At 39.2% G+C, this 20,013-nt stretch overlaps 1 protein-coding gene across 7 annotated transcripts in view; it reads left to right on the forward strand.

Annotated features, from left to right (window-relative positions):
• Positions 1–20,013, forward strand: part of USP40 (ubiquitin specific peptidase 40) — a 44,507-nt gene that overhangs the window by 4,568 nt on the left and 19,926 nt on the right. For 5 of the 7 annotated variants that reach the window (XR_014556519.1, XM_083704414.1, XM_083704416.1 and 2 more), the window contains exons 3-18: positions 472–539; positions 2,522–2,635; positions 3,985–4,149; positions 4,813–4,959; positions 6,232–6,375; positions 7,319–7,447; positions 8,089–8,190; positions 8,750–8,857; positions 10,335–10,641; positions 11,090–11,171; positions 11,768–11,939; positions 12,219–12,303; positions 14,153–14,223; positions 15,212–15,531; positions 17,512–17,638; positions 18,800–18,857. Coding sequence is in view for 6 of the 7 variants with exons in the window: in XM_083704414.1 (XP_083560540.1) it covers positions 472–539; positions 2,522–2,635; positions 3,985–4,149; positions 4,813–4,959; positions 6,232–6,375; positions 7,319–7,447; positions 8,089–8,190; positions 8,750–8,857; positions 10,335–10,641; positions 11,090–11,171; positions 11,768–11,939; positions 12,219–12,303; positions 14,153–14,223; positions 15,212–15,531; positions 17,512–17,638; positions 18,800–18,857 (2,199 nt within the window). In the remaining variant the exon portion in view is untranslated. Of the gene's footprint in view, positions 1–471; positions 540–2,521; positions 2,636–3,984; positions 4,150–4,812; positions 4,960–6,231; positions 6,376–7,318; positions 7,448–8,085; positions 8,191–8,749; positions 8,858–10,334; positions 10,642–11,089; positions 11,172–11,767; positions 11,940–12,218; positions 12,304–14,152; positions 14,224–15,211; positions 15,532–17,511; positions 17,639–18,799; positions 18,858–20,013 lie in introns of all 7 variants that reach the window. The other 2 variants (XM_083704413.1, XM_083704415.1) reach the window with 2 other exon arrangements.

Consider the following 20,013-nt stretch of genomic DNA (forward strand, 5'->3'; position numbering starts at 1 on the left):
GTGCCATAGGAAGGCACTGGACATAGTAAAAGATCCATCGCATCCTGGTCACTGTCTCTTCGAGCTCCTGCCGTCGGGACGGAGATACAGGACGATGATGACAAGAACGAGCCGTCTCAAGAACAGCTTCTTCTCCAGAGCGATCTCGGCCCTGAATGGGAAGCCTGGACTTTGAAAGTCATCTAATCTTCCTTGCTGTATTATATTATATTGTTTTAATTAGTGTTTTTTATAGTTGTTCTGATTTTGAGTGGAGTGCCCTATCTGGGTGGATGGAGCAGCCAAGTAATTTCGTTGTCCCTGAGAGGGGGCAATGACAATAAAGATATTATTATTATTATTATTATTATTATTATTATTTGGAGGGCAAAGGAGCAAAATGAAGTCTGATTTCTATTTGCACACTTCTTTATAATTGTGGCGTTGGTAGGAGATTTGTTCTCATATTGGTATTTTTCATTTTTGTTGTAGAAGCACTGTTTTCTATAGGCCCTGAAGAACTTGGTTCTTTGGAAGACAGCAGTAAGCCTGAATCAAAGGTATTCAATTCTATACTTCAATCAGCTCAAAGGTTTATGACGTTCACTATGTTAGCTTGGGTCACTCATTCGCTGCCTAAACTACATCACAGGATCATCATGAGGATAAAATGGGGAGAAGTCTGTATCCCACCTTGATCTCTTTGGAGGAAAAATGGGATATAAATGCAATAAAAAAATAAAATATTTATGAAGATGACGGATAATGTATTTATAATGCAAAGCTGGGGATGCGCACATTACTTCATGTGCTCATTTAATCTACAAAGCAGGGATTTTCCTGCATAGGTTCTGGTGCAGTGCTTTCAGAATACACACAGGTCCTGTTGTGCAAACACTCATTACACAAACCTTTAGTTATTTGCACATGAAGAATTTCTACACTAACATCACTACATGAACATCTACTTTAGATATCTGAGCATGTTAAACAGTGAGCAGTTCAGTGTCTAAAAAGATTCTCTGACCAAGTGCATTCTCTGTAGTTGGAGTGACTAATCAATACAAATAAAATCTGTCTTAGCTCTGTGCACTTAAAAGCTGTGAGGCATTATTACCATGCACAGGGGAAAGCCTGGACTGTCCCTTGATATATTCTTAAGAAAAATAATTAGGCGAAATTGGGTTTAAGCAAAATTATTTTTATATAGTTGTTTCACATGGAAGAGAGAGCAAGTTTGTTTTCTCCTGCTCTGGAGGAGAATGGCTTCAAGTTACAAGAAAGGAAGTTACATTAGGAAGAACTTTCTGGTGGTAATAGCTGATCAACAGTGGAACAGAGTCCCTCATGAGGACTCTCCTTCCTTTTAAAGCAGAGGTTGGATGGCTGTCTGTCATGGGTGCTTTGGTTGAGATTCCTGCATTGCAGGCGGTGGACCAGATGACTCTTGGGGTCCCTTCCAACTCTACAATTCTGTAGTAATGACTTGTAATTGGATACCTCGTTTATATTTGTTTAGTTATGTTTGTTACAGGTTATAACAAGTTCTTTACTGATTAGCCAAACCTTTTCTTCATTGAAATGAAAACATTTAAAAAGCACTTTGGGGCTAAATGTTTTCATATGGCTATTGAATAGAGATGGAGAATCTGTGGCGCTCCATATGTTAGGCTTCAACTCCCATCATACCTGATCACTGGCCAGACTGATGGAAGTTGTAATCCTAACATCTGGAGGACTACAGGTTTCTCACCCTACTATATAATATTCAACTAAACAGATGTAGTAGTTTGCTAAATGCATGATCCAGCCAAAGCTAAGCAGACTTCAGCCTAATTGATATAAATGGAAGAACTGAACTGTACTTAATTCTTTCCCACTGAAATCAGTGTAAGTTAGAAATCTGGTTGAATCATGCCCTAATATTTTTTGAGGAAGCACAGTTAGATATACCATAGCCTGCAGAGGTTCATCTTGAAGCAAATTGGAGGAGGGCATTCTTTGTTGTGGCTTCCAGGCTGTGGAGTGAGCTCCCCACTGAAATAGTGCGGGTATCTACTGTGGTGAACTTCTAATGGGCTGCTTAAAATATATCCATTTACTCAGTTTTTGCCTCATCTTTGATTACAGCTGGAAGATTTCTAGCTACTGTAAATGTGATGTTTTGTTTTTATTATATTTTTTTATTGTACATTGAATTGTTTTGATTGAATTGTGTTTTTGTATACTGACTTGGTATTTAATGAATAGCAGTACAGTGGTACCTTGGGTTACAAACACTTTGGGTTACAGACTCCACTAACCCAGAAGTTATACCTCAGGTTAAGAACTTTGCTTCAGAATGAGAACAAAAATCGCGCACTGGCGGCAGCAGGAGGCCCCATTAGCCAAAATGGTACCTCAGGTTAAGACCGGACCTCTGGAATGAATTAAGTTCGTAACCAGAGGTACCACTGTATGTAATTTTTTTAATTTAATAAATATGTTCCTTGAAGGTTAATGGAAAGGCAGCTTCTTAAAGTTTATGATCATTTCTGTTTAGGTTCGAATAATCCCATTACAGCTCCAACGGTTGTTTGCCCAACTTCTGCTCCTAGATCAACATGCTGCATCTACAACAGACCTCACTGACAGCTTTGGATGGAATTGTAATGAGGTACAATATAGTATTCATTGATAGCATTGCTCGCCCTTAAGGTGGTTTCCCCCCTATGTTTCCTTTTCCTTCCAGAAAAAAAGGAAATAAAAACGGTATATTTTGTCAAACTACTTTTGTTCAGAGCTTCACTGAAGGTAAATATCAGTTTCCTTCATAAAGGAAGGGATTATGAATATTTATATGGTATCACTACATTTGCCAAATAATTTATTAAGAATGTTGACAATTTTTAAAACCTTTAACATTTGTATGAAATCCCTCCAAAGTATTTTACTAGCCTGGCTGCCTATATTGTCAGCCATATATTAGCCTAGGGTAGGGATGGTTCACAGCTCTGCTTCTCGACCCACACCCCTATAATCCACCCCATTCATCATAGTCTCCTGACCCTCAGGAGAGGCTCGGGGTGGCAAGATACTGGGAAGGATCCAACCCTTTGAGGTGGTTCCTCCCTCCTCCCTGGTTAATATTTCATAGGTCTTCAAACTTTAATTTCATTGGTAGTTTATTAATTTTAATTGGTAGGCATACAAGTTAAGGGCATAATTATTTTTGAAGATTCTTTTGTTTCAGGTATGTTTTTGTAATAGGAAATGAAAGGCAAAATATTAAAATTGTATAATTTCCCAACAACTAGTGGTAGTTCATGACATGTTTGCTCTCTTAAAATGCTTTCATGTGTTGCTTTCAATATAGCTTCATCTCGCCTTTGGAACGCATGAAAAATGCTCAGACAGTTAAAATGGGAATTGTGCTTTAGGCCACAGTTCCATTGCAGACCATACTCTAGCACAGGAATGGCTAATGTGATGTTCTCCAAATGTTACTAGATTTCACCTCTCATCAGCCCCAACCAGCAAGGCTAATGGCCAAAAGCCAGTGGGAATTGTAGTCCAGCAACACCTGCAAGTCACCACATTGGCTGTCCCTCCTCTAGTAGATATGAGGACCAGTGGCGTTGCGTGGGTTGTCAGCACCCGGGGCAAGGCAAGTAATTTGCGCCCCCTAACCCCCAGATGTTGCGCCCGGTGCGGCCAGGCCACCCTGCACCCCCCACGCTACGCCACTGATGAGGACATCCCATAATGGGAGTTCATGTTATATAGCTATCAGTTGAAAAGACCACAAAGATTCCAATTTAGTGGGTGTCCCTGACACCAGAAGAACAAACTAAAATGACAGATAAGCTGGGTTAACATGACATCTGTTGAGCACTGCTGTGGCAAGAGCTTTAGGGACGTTGTAAATTAGGTTAATTTGCATAATGGGATCTTAATTGAAATGAAGAGGAAAACTCTTTTCAAGCAATGTCAATTCTTTTTTAAAAATAATCTCTTATCTTGCAGGAAATGAGACAACATGATGTGCAGGAGTTAAATCGGATTCTATTCAGTGCTTTAGAAACCTCCCTTGTTGGGACCTCTGGTCATAATCTAATAAACCAGCTATACCATGGGACTGTTGTTAATCACATTGTCTGTAAAGAGTGCAAGAATGTCAGTGAGAGACAGGTAATTCCATGGGCAAGTTTCAGAACAGTATTCTGTGCGCTCTCTCTTGTGTTTCCAGTGACAAATTTTTAACCGGGAGTCCTCTGCAGCTTCACATTTAGCAATGCAGTCCTGTTAGAAATGTGCAGATCAAATTTTAGTCAAGTTAAAATTTCTCAATACAGCTATCTGTTGTTCAGAACTCAATGTGATTATTAGAATTAGTAATGTTTTTAAAATAAACATTATGGTACAAATGTAATCTTAGAAACTAGTCCAGTTCTCAACCTTTGCCCAAAATTTCAAAGATCTTTGGGATTGCAATGCAAATCGCAATTGTATATTTTTAACTTTTGCTATGCATAATTGACACAGCTTTTGAGCCAAAATAACCTTACAATAAGCCAAGGTATGAACAAGTCTTTCACCCCACACAGCCCTAGCAAACAGAAAATCAGGAAAAGTTCCATTTAACAGTAGTTTCCCATTTTATCGACACCAGGAAACTGGTTGCCATATTCAGAATAGGCCAGGATAGTAAATCAAGGTTTGAAGTTAGCTTGACTTGTTCTGAACCTGTTAACCATTGTTTCCTGGCATTGGTGGACTCGGGTTGTAGTTTTCTTATGAGCTATACAAATAAGTCCATAATGGTCTTATTATGGTCTCTGCTCGGCTTTGTAGGAGGATTTCTTGGACCTAACCGTTGCTGTCAAAGATGTATCTGGCTTGGAGGAAGCCTTGTGGAATATGTATGTGGAAGAAGAACATTTTGAGAAAGATAACTTGTATCGATGTGGAGCATGCAATAAATTAGTTGAAGCCACAAAGGTAGTATTTTACAAGTATTGTTTACTCAGATGTTGAGTATATAACATCCTAAAATAAGGCTAATTATCTTCTGCGCAAAATTCATTTAAATGTAAAATCCATTCATTGTGTCATGTGCTTGGATGGTTGCACTCTAGATGATGGAAACTTATTCTTGTTGTATTTGGGAGAAATGGCCAGTGAGATGTTTTGTAATCATGTGCAGAGCTATGGTAATTCTTCCAAGATGCTCAAGTCACCCCTCTTCAAAATGGTGCCCTGGATATGTTTTGGAGGGCTTCAGGTTGGGGAAGGCTGACATAGATCGTGGGAAGGGCAAGTATTCTATTGCATTTCTGAAAGTCCTACTTCCCTTGAAATTTAAAGAAGCTTCATGAAATAAATATATTGCAGAACTATGATCCTCCTGCAAATGTAGGGACTTGGTGCAGACCTGCTTTCAGTTCTCATTGTTGAATATGGATTACTAGAGTGTGAAAACAAAAAATTTTTTTTCTTCCAGTAGCACGTTAAAGACCAACTAAGTTAGTTCTTGGTATGAGCTTTTGTGTGCATGCACACTTCTTCAGATACACTGAAACAGAAGTTTCCAGACCCTTCTATATAGTGAGAAGGTGGGGAGGGGTATTACTCAGAAGGGTGGTGGGAATGGGTGATTGGCAGATAGCTGTGATGAGCCTGTTGACGACTCTTAACGACTGCAATAGATCTTACAGGAAAAAGCAAGGGGTGAGAAGGTGAAAAATGGCTTTGTCATGTATAATGAGATAAGAATCCAAGGTCTTTGTTCAGACCAGGTGTCTCCATGGTTTTAAGTTTGGTGATAAGTTGCAATTCAGCAGCTTCTCTGAATTGTATGGTATTCAGCTTCTCTGAATACCATGTAACTAGAGTGTGAAAATATGAGATGATTTTAACTTTTCCAGAATGTTTAAAATATATTCTCTTGTTAAGTACTTATAATGATTATGAGTAAAATCTGTATGTTTTAATTTATATATATTTGCTTGTATAATTTTACCTTGCAAAATTAGGCTAAGCTGTCTTCTTTTTGGATCCCCCCCCCCCCGTGTATTTTGTCTTATTCATGAACTATCATTATATTTGTAAAAATTACATTCCACCTTTCCATCCAATTGTACTAGTAGCAATAAGATACAAATAAAATAAAATGCATTAAAATGGGAATAAAATAAAATAAAAAATAGAAAAACATAGCTTTGGTCACCAAAATATGATCACTTTCCTAAAAACGTTTTACTTATTTTACAGTCTGCTAAACTACGCAAGTTGCCTCCGTTTCTCACAATCTCCCTCTTGAGATTTAACTTCAATTTCGAGAAGTGTGAACGATACAAGGAAATAAGCAGCTATGCGTTTCCAATCCGGATAAACCTCAAGCCTTTTTGTGAGCAGGTTGAACTATTTTTATGTGTCTAAATTTCCATTACTTTGAATCATTAATGTTTTATGCTGGGTGATTTGGGGATAATTGCAGAAGCTGTGCTCTTGTTTACTGGTACAATCTTCACTTAATTCTATGTCCAGTTTCTTACTGTAAAGGTTAGAAGAGGTACATATCTTATTATAGTATCCCTTAGGGCTGCTTGGTCAAACATTTATTTATTGCACTTACACCCCACTCTTTTCTTTAAGGAGCTCAAGGTGTCATACATGGTTCTCCGCATTTTATCCCTACCACAACTGTCTGAGGTAAAGGTAAAGGGACCCCTGACCATTAGGTCCAGTTGCGGACGACTCTGGGGTTGCAGCGCTCATCTCGCTTTATTGGCCGAGGGAGCTGGCATCATGTGGCCAGCATGACTAAGCCACTTCTGGCGAACCAGAGCAGCGCACGGAAACGCTGTTTACCTTCCCACCAGAGTGGTACCTATTTATCTACTTGCACTTCGTGTTTATGAACTGCTAGGTGAGCAGGAGCAGGGACCGAGGAACAGGAGCTCACCCTGTTGCGGGGATTCGAACCGCCGACCTTTTGATCGGCAAGCCCTAGGCTCTGTGGTTTAACTCACAGTGCCACCCGCATCCCTGTCTGAGATGTGTTAGGCAAAAAGACAGTGACTGTGCTCAACCGTGCAGGAGTCTAACCTGGAGTAAGTAGGTTGTCCACACCATGGAGGAATGGATGAGAAGAGTTCCTGATGGTGGCTATTTATATTATAAATGTTCAAGTGCCCCAAAACACTCAGCTGTATCTCTCACATTGGAATATGCATGTAATGGCCTGTACTTCAATATTTCCAGTTCAATGCATTCTGTTTTTCTTGCTCTGTCTTTGATTGTTTTTACCTCAGTTGTGGAAATAGCTTTTGATTATTGTTGTCTTTTTTTTTTTAAGACTGAAGTGGATGATTTCAAATACATGTATGAGCTCTTTTCTGTTATAATACACAAAGGTGGCTGTTATGGAGGACATTATCATGTTTACATCAGAGATATTGATGAACTAGGAAACTGGCAGGTGCTAGTAAGTTGATTTCTATATGTGTATACTTTGCAAATAAAGAATTAAGGCATTTTTATATGAACACACACTGGAATAAAGCATAAATCATCATTCCTCCAAGGAGCTGATGACCACATATATGGGAGTTATCCCATTGTATCTTCATGCCTAAGACTGTTAAATGCAGTTCCTGTCGCAGTGTATAGATGAGTTTCCCCTTTGTTATTTTCTCAGTTACTCTATATAAAGAGACGAGATCATATAAGTTTAGATTTCATTATTTACTTCCCTCCTAAAGCATCTTATGTGATTATTTAGATAAGTATAAATGATTTCTAGTATTTAAAGGTTCTGAGTTCTCTGTATCAGATTTTACATGATTTCAGGACCGAAACTTCATCTCTGAGGCCAGTAATCTCATATATGTTGCATTGTAGAGCACAATTTTACATGAAGGTTCAATAGTGAGAATTGGTATTGATATACATTAATAATACATTTAATAAAAAGCATGAAATAATGACAGTTGAGTACTACATGATAATCAGTGGAAGGCAGATAGACTTTTTAAAAATGCTAGCCTTCCTTTGGCATAACAGAATGCACAGCTCTGTCTTTCTAGTTCTTTTTTCTTTTTTGAAGTTATTTTTGATCTCTTGGAGGAGGAAAGCAACATGAATGATGAAGATAAGGATTTGAAAGATATTGAAAATGCAAAAGAGAAGGAAAATCCATTACGAATTTTAAGAAACATCTTATTGGAGGTAGGGTACACCAGAATACCTTTCATGCTCCTTAATTATATTTAAGCTGATATGTATTTAAACTGTACATTTCAACACTGCTGTTTTAAGTTCAGCTCTGAGACTGAACATTTCAGATTTTTCTTTTTAAATATTGAAGTTCAAGATCTGCTGGAACTTTATGTGTGTTAAAGTAATTTTCTTTCTGTGTGTAAAAATTTTTTTCTGTCTTACACAAGTTAGCAAAACTGAGAAGCAAACACAAGATTTGTCTTTGAAACAATTTCCCACTTATGTCCTTCAGCCGCTGACTCTTATACATGAACCAAGACAGTCATGGAGTCAGTAGTTGGTACATAAAGAGGAACTTTTTAAAAAGCCACTTTGGTGCTCACAGTTCAGAGGGTGTGTTAAGGGATCTGTTTGTGTTTGGGAGTGATTAGGTGAGCTGTATTATAATGGGGGGAGGGAACATGTTTGGGACCCGATTTGGCCTCTCTGCTAGCACTTGCCTGTCCCATTTTGAGTAATAATTAATTTTAGTGTCTGCAGATCAGTCAACAGTTATCTAATCTTGTAGGAAGAGTCTAAGGAAATTGCTGTGGATCGGTTGGCACAGAAACTTTTGGAGAAAAAAAGTGTGTCCTGGAACAAGAAATACCGTAAACAGCATGGACCAATACGGAAGGTATTTGAAGATAATTCTGTTTTATCTCTGTTGGCTTTAATCCATTTGCACTTTACAATATGTCTTACACAATTCAACATAGAAAGTGATACTACCTGAGTTAGTGGTGATTTTCCTGTGGCATGAGTGGCCATCCTGTTGTTTTACACTTCCCAGCAGGTCTTGCTCCTACGGAGCAGTTGCCAGGTCCCTGCCTTCCACCCTTTCTCAGGCTCCTCCTCTCCCAGATGTTTCCGAAGCAGACTCAAATTGTGTCTGCACACCTCTGGCTTCTGTTCTGCTCTCCTCATTATTCTCTGTGTTCTTGAAGATCAGGGAGGAGGGGAGTTTGTTGCAGCGGGAGAGTCCCTGGATTCTTCAGCAGCCTCTTGACCCCGCAGCCTCGGTGTCTGAACTGCTCCCTGTCGCCGGCTCTTCCTGCTCACTGAACCCTGTTGCTCCTTCAGCATCCGGCCCCTCCTCCCAATCCTCTCCCTCTGACCTCTTCTCTGTGTACCACTACCAATCCTCTGGCTCTGAGCTTTTGTACTTTGGGCTTTCCCTTGGTTCCCCAGCTGGTGCTTCCCAACACCCCTCTGTCTAGCCATTCCCTGACAAATAGGTATGCCAGAAGCATTGATTTAGCTAAACACAAAGCTAAAATATTTGATTTTTATATAGGGTGGTGTGATTTTTACGTTGTGGTCAAACCAGGAGCATATGCTGCAACACTGAACAAAGATTGTTGGCTCTTAACTTTGTTACCTTTGTTCCTGTGAAGCTGTGATCTATTTTTATATTTTGTTTTTTCTTTAATGTTTGGTTGGCCATATTGAGTATTTGAATGACTGATTCTATCAAAGCCTTTCCTCAGATTATGGAAAAGAGACTAAGTACAAACTAATATCACAATGAAGTATACAGAAAATCTCCAAGTTTCCAATGGATCTTACATATGCTTCCCTACATGTAAAGAGAAAAAAATATATTAAACACATTATCTTCCATTAGCAATGATAGGTAAATAAAAGTTGGGGAAGGCCAATATATGTTGAACAGCCCTTTTCTTTGCTCCTCATAAATCTTAGGAATTGTTGGGAGATGGAAATTTTGCCTTTGGTTTTGACTAACCATAAGTTAGCATTAACATCCAAACATGAACAAACTAGTTAGGCATAACTATGATTTTTTTTTTTTAAGCCAGCTTCAAATTTGGCTTATGATACTGACTTGTTTTAGTTACTTTAAGCTGAAGCTAATTTTAGATATGGTTAAGGGTGTAACACCAAATACAGTAGCAGAAAACAGAAGAGTGAACTTCTGAAGATACAATGTGAGAGAATTGGTGGGAGCAGCTCGGGCAGCCAAATTCAGAAAAATACAGTTCATATCAGAAGGAAGTTAATTGATAGTAAGTATAATTAATTGATAGTTGTAGCATTTTAAACTGGATTTTAATAACACCTTTTTGTCACCCCCTTTCTCTTTTACCCTTTAGTTTTTGCAGAGTCATTATCCAACATTTCTTCTAAGTTCTGATGAAAGCAAAGTTAAGCTGAATGATCATCATAAACTCCATTTTGGATCAACATCCCAAAGCAACCCTCAGAACCATGAGGTAAAGATGTCATCAGAAAAGGCAACAACAGGTTTACGGGAATATTCATCCGAATCCCATTGGTTTGATTTGAATGACTCCAAAGTCCAGCCAATCAGAGAGCAAGCGATTGAGAAACAGTTTCAGGGGAATGAGAGTGCCTACATGTTGTTCTATCGACAATCCCAAATGACAAGACCATCTGAAGGTACAAAAAGTATAGTGTGTACTTTGGGTCTTCATATTGCTTTTGGTTATTTCCTCTTTATTAAAATGTCATGAAGTACCAGTTTGTACAAGGCTTAAAAAGACAAAATTTTAGAGACAAATGTTGAAATAACGTAGATCAGAATGTTCCACTGACTTCAGTAGCAAAACTTGTTATTAAGTATTGTGAGGAATGTAGTCTTACCAAAACAGTTGTTGTGTTCTGAGCAGTTAGCTTTAGGGATTTCCATGATCCTTCAGCATCTTTTTTGAGGAATGGAAGTTTTTGAGTGACTTTCTCTTAGTTTGTAGTTTAATAAACTGTAAGCCAGAGGAAGAGTACCCTAGTGATGTAAAAAGGATATGCATGAAAATCTGAATTTCAGCACTTCCTAGCCCTTTTAATATGTGTTTTCAGCTATTCAGTTAATCAGTTTATTTTGACACAGCTCGAGGAAATCCAAGATACCGGGTCCCCATCCATCTCTTGAATGAAATGGATGCCGCTAATATCAAACTGCAGAAGAAGAGGTAAGTCAGCTCTGATGGCAAATGTGTGGTGTGTAGTTCATGCAGGCCTTCTGATCAGGATTGCAAATATCATACAATTATCTTGCAGTCTTAGAAGGCCTTTTGTTCCAGTGCAGGCTTCTGTGAGCAGAACGGGAAGGGAAGGGAGGTGATAGTTGCAAAAACAAGCTACCCACAGCTTTCTTCTGCAAGCCTCCCCATCCCTTGTCACTTTCCGTGTTGTTACCCCGATGTTCTTGAGCAATTGGATATGTGTGCAGGGGTGCAGAAGGAATGGGGAATCAACCAAATTACCTTTCTCCATTGTAATCGCAGAAGTCTTCACGGGATCAGAGAGCCTTCTCTGATCAGAGAATCAATTACACTTTTGAAAATATTAAATTCCTTATAAAATTCCTGCACAGTGCAACATGCATAATTAGTAAAAAATAAATAAGACTTTTAGAATGATATTTTATGAAGTAAGATACAAATCAAAGAACTTGTCTTTACTGTGGGAAGTTTCTGAAGGTATAATTTGTAAGAAAATTAAGATTTTTGTTCAATTGTGCTCAGATTTTTCACTGAACATACTTTTCTGTTAATACTTCTCAAAGGGCAGAATATGACTTGGCAAACAACAATATTGATTTACATCTCCATATATTTTCTCACTACAAATTTTACAATGGAGCTCTGCACCAAGTAGTTTCTCAGAAGGAAAGTGTTCTAGATCTTACGATTGATAAGAGAAAAACACTGGGAGAACTTCAGCAATTGGTATTTCAGGTATTTGCTGTTATTCTATTTCCCCAAACTTTCACCGAATTTAAGTTTCTTTAGTAATAATAGGCTTGTAGAACAAGCAAGATTGTTTGCCTACATACTTTGATATGTACTTTAGTAACTTGTAGAGTAGATTACTATAAGATGACCCTTAAGTATTATAAATTATTTAGTACTATGGCATCCTTCAGGAGAGCCACAGCTACTTGTGTGAATCGTTTATAAAGATGATTAGCATAGCCATATCTGCACTTCTGAAATATATTCCCTTTTTGTGAATAGTTGTTGGAATTTTGGGAAGGAGACCTAGTTCTCAGCCTTGCAAAACTTCTTCCAGCTGGACTGCATATATACCAAACACTTGAAGGTAAGATATCTTTAAAATTACATAATTGTAATTGTAAAAACAAACCCCCCACTCCAAATACTAGTAAGGAGATTATACGTGTTTATTGGATTATGCTGGAGTGACCAGTTAATCCTTTCTTCAAAGATACGTATGCATCAAAAAGCATCTTGATTGCTATGGTAGACATCTTCACTAATATCAGTTACCATAGAATTAAAATTTTATGTATGCCACATTTCTAATATGCACGATTACCTTCCTCTTTTAAACATGTCATTGAGACACAGCATTGAGTAAATGAGGCATAGCAATAGTGGGGAACCTTTTTCAGCCCAGGTGGCAGTAGTGGGTATTTGTGCAAGAAGCCAAAAGTGGGTGGTGCAATGGACACGACTTGCCTTTGATATAGTAGATTACATCCAAAAGTCAGAAAGTTTCTACACACACACAATCTCTGTTCCCCATGCATTCCAGCTACGGAAAAACAGCTTGAGGAAGGCATGGAGCAGCAGGGCTGATGAGTGGTTTGGCCTGCCCTGGCGAGAGAGGGGTGGCCTATGAAGAGTCCCAAGGGCTGGAAAGAAAACTGAAGGGCAATAGCAACTGGTCCATCAGGGCAAATGGGGCACTACCCAACCAAACTCAGCCTGCCCTTAGTCAGCCCCCACTTGCCTTCATAGAATTCAGCAGGGTATAAGAGGGGGACAAAGCCAGAGGTGGTTGGCTCTGGCTTAGCCTACTGTCTGCCTCCTTGCCTTCCACCCTACCCTGTTGCACCATGCTCCACGAAAGGCTGCATCTGGCCCCTGGGCTGGAGGCATAGGCATGTTGCCATGTTTACATAAATAGCTGTTCCTGACCATGCCACTTAGACTGCTAGTGAGCTATCACGTGGTTGGATGTTTTTCTTTAAAATTATTTTTGTATTCCAAACGTATCGTAATGGGAGGGAGGGTGAGCTAAACTTACTCTCTCTGACTATTTTTCTATGTGCAATTATTAATCTGGAGGAGCATGCAGTCTTGCGATTCCCTCACTTGGAATCACGCCGGGCTCCCACGGCTTGCAGAGATCTGCGCGAAGCCTGGAGAGCGAGAGGGGTCGGTGCGCACCGACCCCTCTCGCTCTCCAGGCTTCAGCGAAAGCCTGCATTCAGCGAAAGCCTGCATTCGCCCCATAGGACGCGCACACATTTCCCCTTGCGTCCTATGGGGCGAAAAATACGGTAAGTGTTGCCACAAAGCTCTCTTACCCCATTGCTGCAATTGTTGGGCTGGACGAGGATCAGCTACATAGTTGCAGCTGGAAAGGCATGCAAGCAATAGGTTTTTTTTATATATGTGATCCTGTTGCAACCTTCCAACAGTTTGACTTCATCCCCAAAGGCACGGTTCTCCATACTGTCTCCTGAGACAGACGTATGTCAACAACAACATAAATATACATGAAACACATCAAGGAGATACATTTTCAAAGATTCTTGTGTGGTGCTGATGAAAAATACCATAGATTTGTCCTTTGTCTTGTTTACTAATTTTGGATGGTCCTACTGTTTCTTTCCTATGTGGCAGAAGTATTAGACTGGCAAAAGATCCAAATTCTTTCAGAATAAATAACTCAGAACAAGCCTCACTAAAGAATACAGATTAATTAACTTGATGCTGTAAATTGGCTTTTGGGCTGCATAGTTTGGGGGTTTCCTGCGTTTCAGAAGGAGAAAGCATTTAGCTAATAAAGTTACACTTTACAGTGAAACGAAGTCAAATGTTGTTGGAGATTCTTTAGACATAATTGGCTTATATAATTTTAAAGGGCCTTTTTACTTTTCAGTGTCTTTTTGGAGTTAAAAAACTATTTTGTTTGTCAGGGGATGATTCTACGTTGAGTGGCATTGGACTTTCTGATGGAGCCAATATATTCGTGTGGAATGGAAAAGAGGTACAAAACTATCTACTTTGTGAATGGGACAAACACATTTTGTTGTTTTTAAAGTTTATTTTCACTTTAAAGCTTATTATTTGTTGAATTGCATACCATATCTTAATTAATGGCTAGAGTCTGTTTATGCCTAAAAGAAACATCTTGTTCTGCTATCATTCTTGTGTCATTTGCTTTTCTTGTTAGGAGTTTGTTTACCTGTGCCAACTGTGTGCATATTATTTCAATTTTCACAAAGCTCAAAAATTAAATGATAGCCACAATAGTTTCCTACTCAAGGGCACAAGCACACACAACAGGATCTCCCTATCAACCCTGTTGTTCTCCACCCGCCCCGCCCCCTGCAATTTTACTATTGTATAACTAACACTTTTTCTCAACTAGTGGCTAAATGCATTTTTCATGAGCATTCTGTGTTTTATTTTGATTTGTGGTTGAAAATGGACTTTGTTGTTGGGTGTTCATGCTATGCATTTTAAACATTTGTGGTGTGATAATGTATTATGTTTTTACCTGCAAGTTACCTAGAGGCATTTCACCCCCTTCTGAATAGTTGCATATGAATGGATACTAACATCTATTTGGATGCTTTAGTTAAGATTCCTGCTTTGCAGGGGGTTGAACTAAATGACTCTTGGGGTCCTTTCCAACTCTACAATTTTATGATTCTAAGATCTGACTTGAATGATTTACTGCTTTGTATGTTCTATGAACATTTAGTGATTTAATAAGAATACAGTAAAATTACCTGCCTTTGAAATCAATTAAATATTTCAACACAGAGGCTTGCCAACTCCCTGATTGAAGCCTTCACATTTTATTACACCTTAACAAATTTTTGAGTGTTAATTAAGGATATTGCTCAAAGTATACTGCTTGTGGCATACAAGGAAGATCATGTTTTTACAGAAACCTGCACTTGAAGCATTAACTAAATGTTCTCTCAGCTCATTATCTGTGCTCAAATAATTCTGCTTTGTTTCTATAGGTTGATGGAGTGGAAGTTCTGACTGGCATTGACCATGAACCTGTTCTTATAAACGTTCTTCGTTTAGCTGGACATAACGAAGGACGAGTGGGACAGCAATTTATGGAATCCCAACATGTATTTCCATGTAGTTCAAACCTGAGAGCTATTTGTGATGCTTTAATGTCCCCCAAAGGGATTGTCTTAAAGAACCATTCAGGGTCTGAGAAAGACTCTGAAAACTGGAAAGTCATTCCTGAAGAAGATATGAAACAGACGCTCAGAAATATTGGGCTCAAGAATGGAAGCTCAATCCTAGTTTTAGACAGCCATGACCAAAGGTAAATCTTGTGAATTGAATTGAGATTAAGTATTTATTTTCCTTTTATGTTTCATTGTGAAATTCAGTAGTGGAAGGCTATATGACAAGCCAGTTACGTGTTTGGTGATTTAAAAAAGACCTCTAGGACCATGCAGTATTGAGGGCAGTTTATGAGGAAAGAATGGGAAATGGCCATCTCAGTGCCCACTCATACAGGTGTCTCTTGACTGTGATCCAAGTGAGACTCAGCAGAGGTCCTAATTTTCCTGTGAGGCAGTTTTCCCTAAGCCACACCCACCTGCCCTATATTTTACCTAATATGTAACATTAAGTGTGGGACAGGTGTTGATGTGACAGCCAAGAAACTTCCTATAGTTTCTTGGCAAACTGGGTTTGTTATTGGTGCGTTTTAATATTGGCACCAAATGCAAGCCGTACTGGGACTGGTTCCACTTGGGAGCTCCTGATCAAAATTCCCAAGTGCAGCCAATCCCTGCCAGAAGCAAGGTTTGTAGGGATTTGTTGGTGATACCTGCAGTCCCCATTTTGATAGGGATGTTCCTTTGCAGCCTGACTGGAGTTTAAGTCAGACTGCAAAGGAAGAAAGGAAAAAATTAGGGTGCACATAAAATGCCGTCCCAATTCTTTCCTTTGAAGATTGGCCACCTGAAGCCATGGTGGCACCAGGTGATTGCCAGGTAGGCACCCCACCCACCTGTCAAAATGGCCCACAAGGGGTGGAGGAGCCTTACTTAATCCCGTTTAGCCCTGAAGAGGCTGTTAGGGATGGGGGCTGTGCCTTGCATTGTACCCTGCATTGCACAAGGAGGCTTCAGCAGTGGGAGAGGACACTTTTTTCCTTTCTTGTTCTCTAGAAATGTATTGCTCCATCCTGCTAAGGCTTTCAGGTTCAAGCTGACAGTGACAGGTTGTCTCAGAAGAGTGAGAAATGAAATATTTCAACCCTTTTGGCTCCCGCCGGCCTTCCTGGACCTCTTCTGAAGGCCGGAGGGGGGGGGGGGGAAAGGCTTTGCTCCCCACCGCTAGCATTTAAAAGAGGTCCCCGGAGATTTCCCTATGGGCTTTCTTCTTGCGAAGCAAGCCCATAGGGAAATTCGTTTTGCGAAGCGCCTCCAAAACGGAAAACCCTTTCGTCTAGCGGGTTTTTCGTCTTGCGAGGCGTTCGTCTTGCGGGGCACCACTGTATAGCAGTCCATCAGATTATCCAAAACTAGTGTTGTTGTTAGTTACACAGTTGGCTCAATCAGCAGCAATATGGCTAAAAATCCCCACCAGCAGATTTAAACCACAGCTACCATGGATGGGGTCCAAAGCTTCTGCAGGTTCACTGTGCCGTATCAAAAACTGCTTTTGAAAGTCGCTGATTTCAAAAGATGATTGCTCTGCACTATACTTTTCAAGCAGTCAGAAGCCCCCAAACCCTTTGGACCCAGAATTCTAAGGGATCTGTAGCCCATGGGTTGAAAGGTTTGAACGGATTTTCACTAAGTATATGTATGTGCAACTGCATTCATCTTGATATGCAGCTGGTTATATTTTTTCTTTGGGCTAAACTCTAGGTTGAAATCTGCTTGGAGCAGACATTCAGGCACTAAGATTACTTAACTTAGAAGTGTGCCATACATATTCATTGCAGTGTTTGAGTAATTAATAAATAACCAAAAGAGGAGAAGGATAAAGAACAAGAAATCTAGTAGGCACATGATACTGACTAAAATCAGATTTACCACCTGGTGTTGTGACTTCTGACACTTGCATGTCTAATACTGCCCACCACAGTGTCTCCTTGATGACAATGGGGGATTGGGGTTGTGCTGTGACTGATATTTGCAATATTAGTTTATTACATAAGAACGAGACCCTACCTTGCTGGGTCATTTAGTTGCTTAGATTAGTACCATTGTTTAGAATTCATTTCCCTGCATTTTGTCTTACATGTGGTGCACAATTATGCATTCTAAGCATGTGTTGTTTGCAGCATGGTGAATGTGGCAGGCGGCAATTTGACTGCTTTTACGCATGATATCAGCTGGTTACAAGTAAAAAATTTCTGTAGATTGGAGGCTGAAGAGATACAAGTTAAAATTACTGCAACTATTGAAACAGTAAGTAAAGCAACTGTGATTGCACGGCTCTGAGAGATTTCATCTCCACTGATTCATTTCCTTCCATTCAATTCAGCTCATCTACTTTGTTTTGCTTTCCAAATTGTCCAAGTCCAGAAAGCTGTTTACCTTGTTACTTTTGCCTGCTTGTGTTTTAGATGCTTATAGGAAAGTAGGAAGATGTGCATATATTTGTAACACCCCTAGTGTCAGCTGAGAATGTGAGGACTGATTCACACATTGCTTTTTAAACTAGGCCACAAAAACACACGTTTAAAGTGCTAAACACATATGGTAGATATACATTTAAATAGCTTTGCTTGTCTTCAATAAATGGGTTGTACTCAGTACAGTGCTAAGCAGATAGTACATCAGCACAAGAATTTCTCCTTGCGCGGCGGAGCAGTCACCCCCTCTCCTCCCTGTGCACCCCCTAAATCTGCTGTGGGGTTTCCTCCACCCTCTGGAGCGGTTCAGGGGATGATGTAGGGGCACACGCAAGGGAAGGAAGGGGGAAACCGCATTGTGCTAAGCACTTTGTGCTGCTTAGTTTCATACAGCCTGAAGTATTTGTGTATTTACTGTTTGTACTTGGGCACATATGTTTGGTGTTTGCAGCTGACTCCTTGCATAATTCCAATACATGTGTTACTGGACATCTTGCCCTTTACCTGCATGCATCTTAAGAACACAAGTTGGGAAATGTGATGTAGGAAGTAGTCTATTACAAAAAAAAGACTGAAATGCAATTAAAATAAACAAGCTCCATATTATACACTTTTTGTGTCAAGGAAGTTAAAAATGTTTTAGTAATAGCTCATTAGGTTATGGAGAAACATAATTGATGCAAGTTGGGGAGATTCTTTTAAAATGCAAATAGCTGCATTTTATGGCTCAATAATACATTTAAGTCTATATTCATAGTCAACATACCTTATTGAACTTTCTATATAAGGTTTTTCCTGTTCAGCTTCTTCATCTGAAAATATACAAGGTTTTATAGGAGGAAAAGAAATGCAATAAAATGAAATTTTTGGCTGCTAATAAAAATATTTCAGCCATCAGCTGTTAAGGGGGTTAAGTACTAAAACATAAACATTTATGAAATCTGCATTCCTTTGCTGAATCACATTTGCATTTAATTAATGGTTTTTATTTTAGGTGATGGCAGACATCAGGATTAAAGCAATAGAAGAAATGCAGTTGGACAAGGAGCTAGGTAAAATAGTTTTACAAAATTTAATTTTGTTCAGTTGGTTATTTCAGAGTTGGTGTTGAAGATATCAAGTGGTATCAGATCCAACAAAAGATGCTACTGGAGGAATTTTCCTCCATTTCTTCCTTACCTCTGTGGCAGCTTTTAAGAGGATATAGGCGGCTGCAGGAGGAAGGATGAGTAGGTGAAAACAGCCTTTTATTCACCCTGAACTGCATTTCCTCCAGCAGGAGCAACCTTGGGAGCAGAATTATATGCATGGGACATGTTAATCCAACCCATTTATTATTTTGTTTAAATCGTAGATAAAACAATAGGCATGTGGGTTTCTATCAGTTCTAACAGAAACTGCTAACAAAATGTATTTGTGTACATACAAAAGCTATCAAGGGAAGATGTTTGGTATGGACAGAAGAAATGGTAATTGCATATTATTATATAGGCATGGGAACAGCTGTGTGATTAAGGCAGAGGGATCAAACACTTTCTACTACAGTAAGTCCACAGCATACACAGGGGTTACATTCTGAGGATCACACCTAAAGCCAAAATCACATAGAGACAAAACTCATTAGATTCAGTGGCAGGTGGGATTGCAAAAGTCATCTTTCCCAGAACCCTGCCCCCTTTCCATTTATATTTTTGCCACAAACATAAAGCATAAACATAAAGCATGAGTTAAATGTACATAAGTTGTGAGCTAACTGTGTTTCAAAGACTGAACATTATAATCGTTCTAAAAATAAGACAATTTGCCCCAACCACACAGTTCATTTTCTGGAAATGTTTACACATGTCCTTGAACATCACATGTATCTCTTTTTGTAAATGGTTCTAATCTCAAATTAATTTAATCTCATTGTTTGAAATTTGTTTCTCTATTTTGAAACACATAGAAATGAGCAGAAACTCTGGCTTGGAAGGGATAGCTCAGTCAGTAGAGCATGAGATTCTTAATCTCTAGGTTGTGGGTTTGAGCCCCACATTGGGCAAAAAGATTCCTACATTACAGGTGGTTGGACTAGACTAGATAACCCTTGTGGTCCTTTCCAACTCTACAATTCTGTGATACTAAGAACATTTTGTTCTGCATTCCAACCTGGAGGAGCAATTGTCCATTCAATTAAATTGTCTTTTTATTAATGAGGTGAAGAAAAAT

Source organism: Podarcis gaigeae (genome assembly GCF_964106915.1).
Source record: "Podarcis gaigeae genome assembly, chromosome: 1".
NCBI lineage: Eukaryota > Metazoa > Chordata > Lepidosauria > Squamata > Lacertidae > Podarcis > Podarcis gaigeae.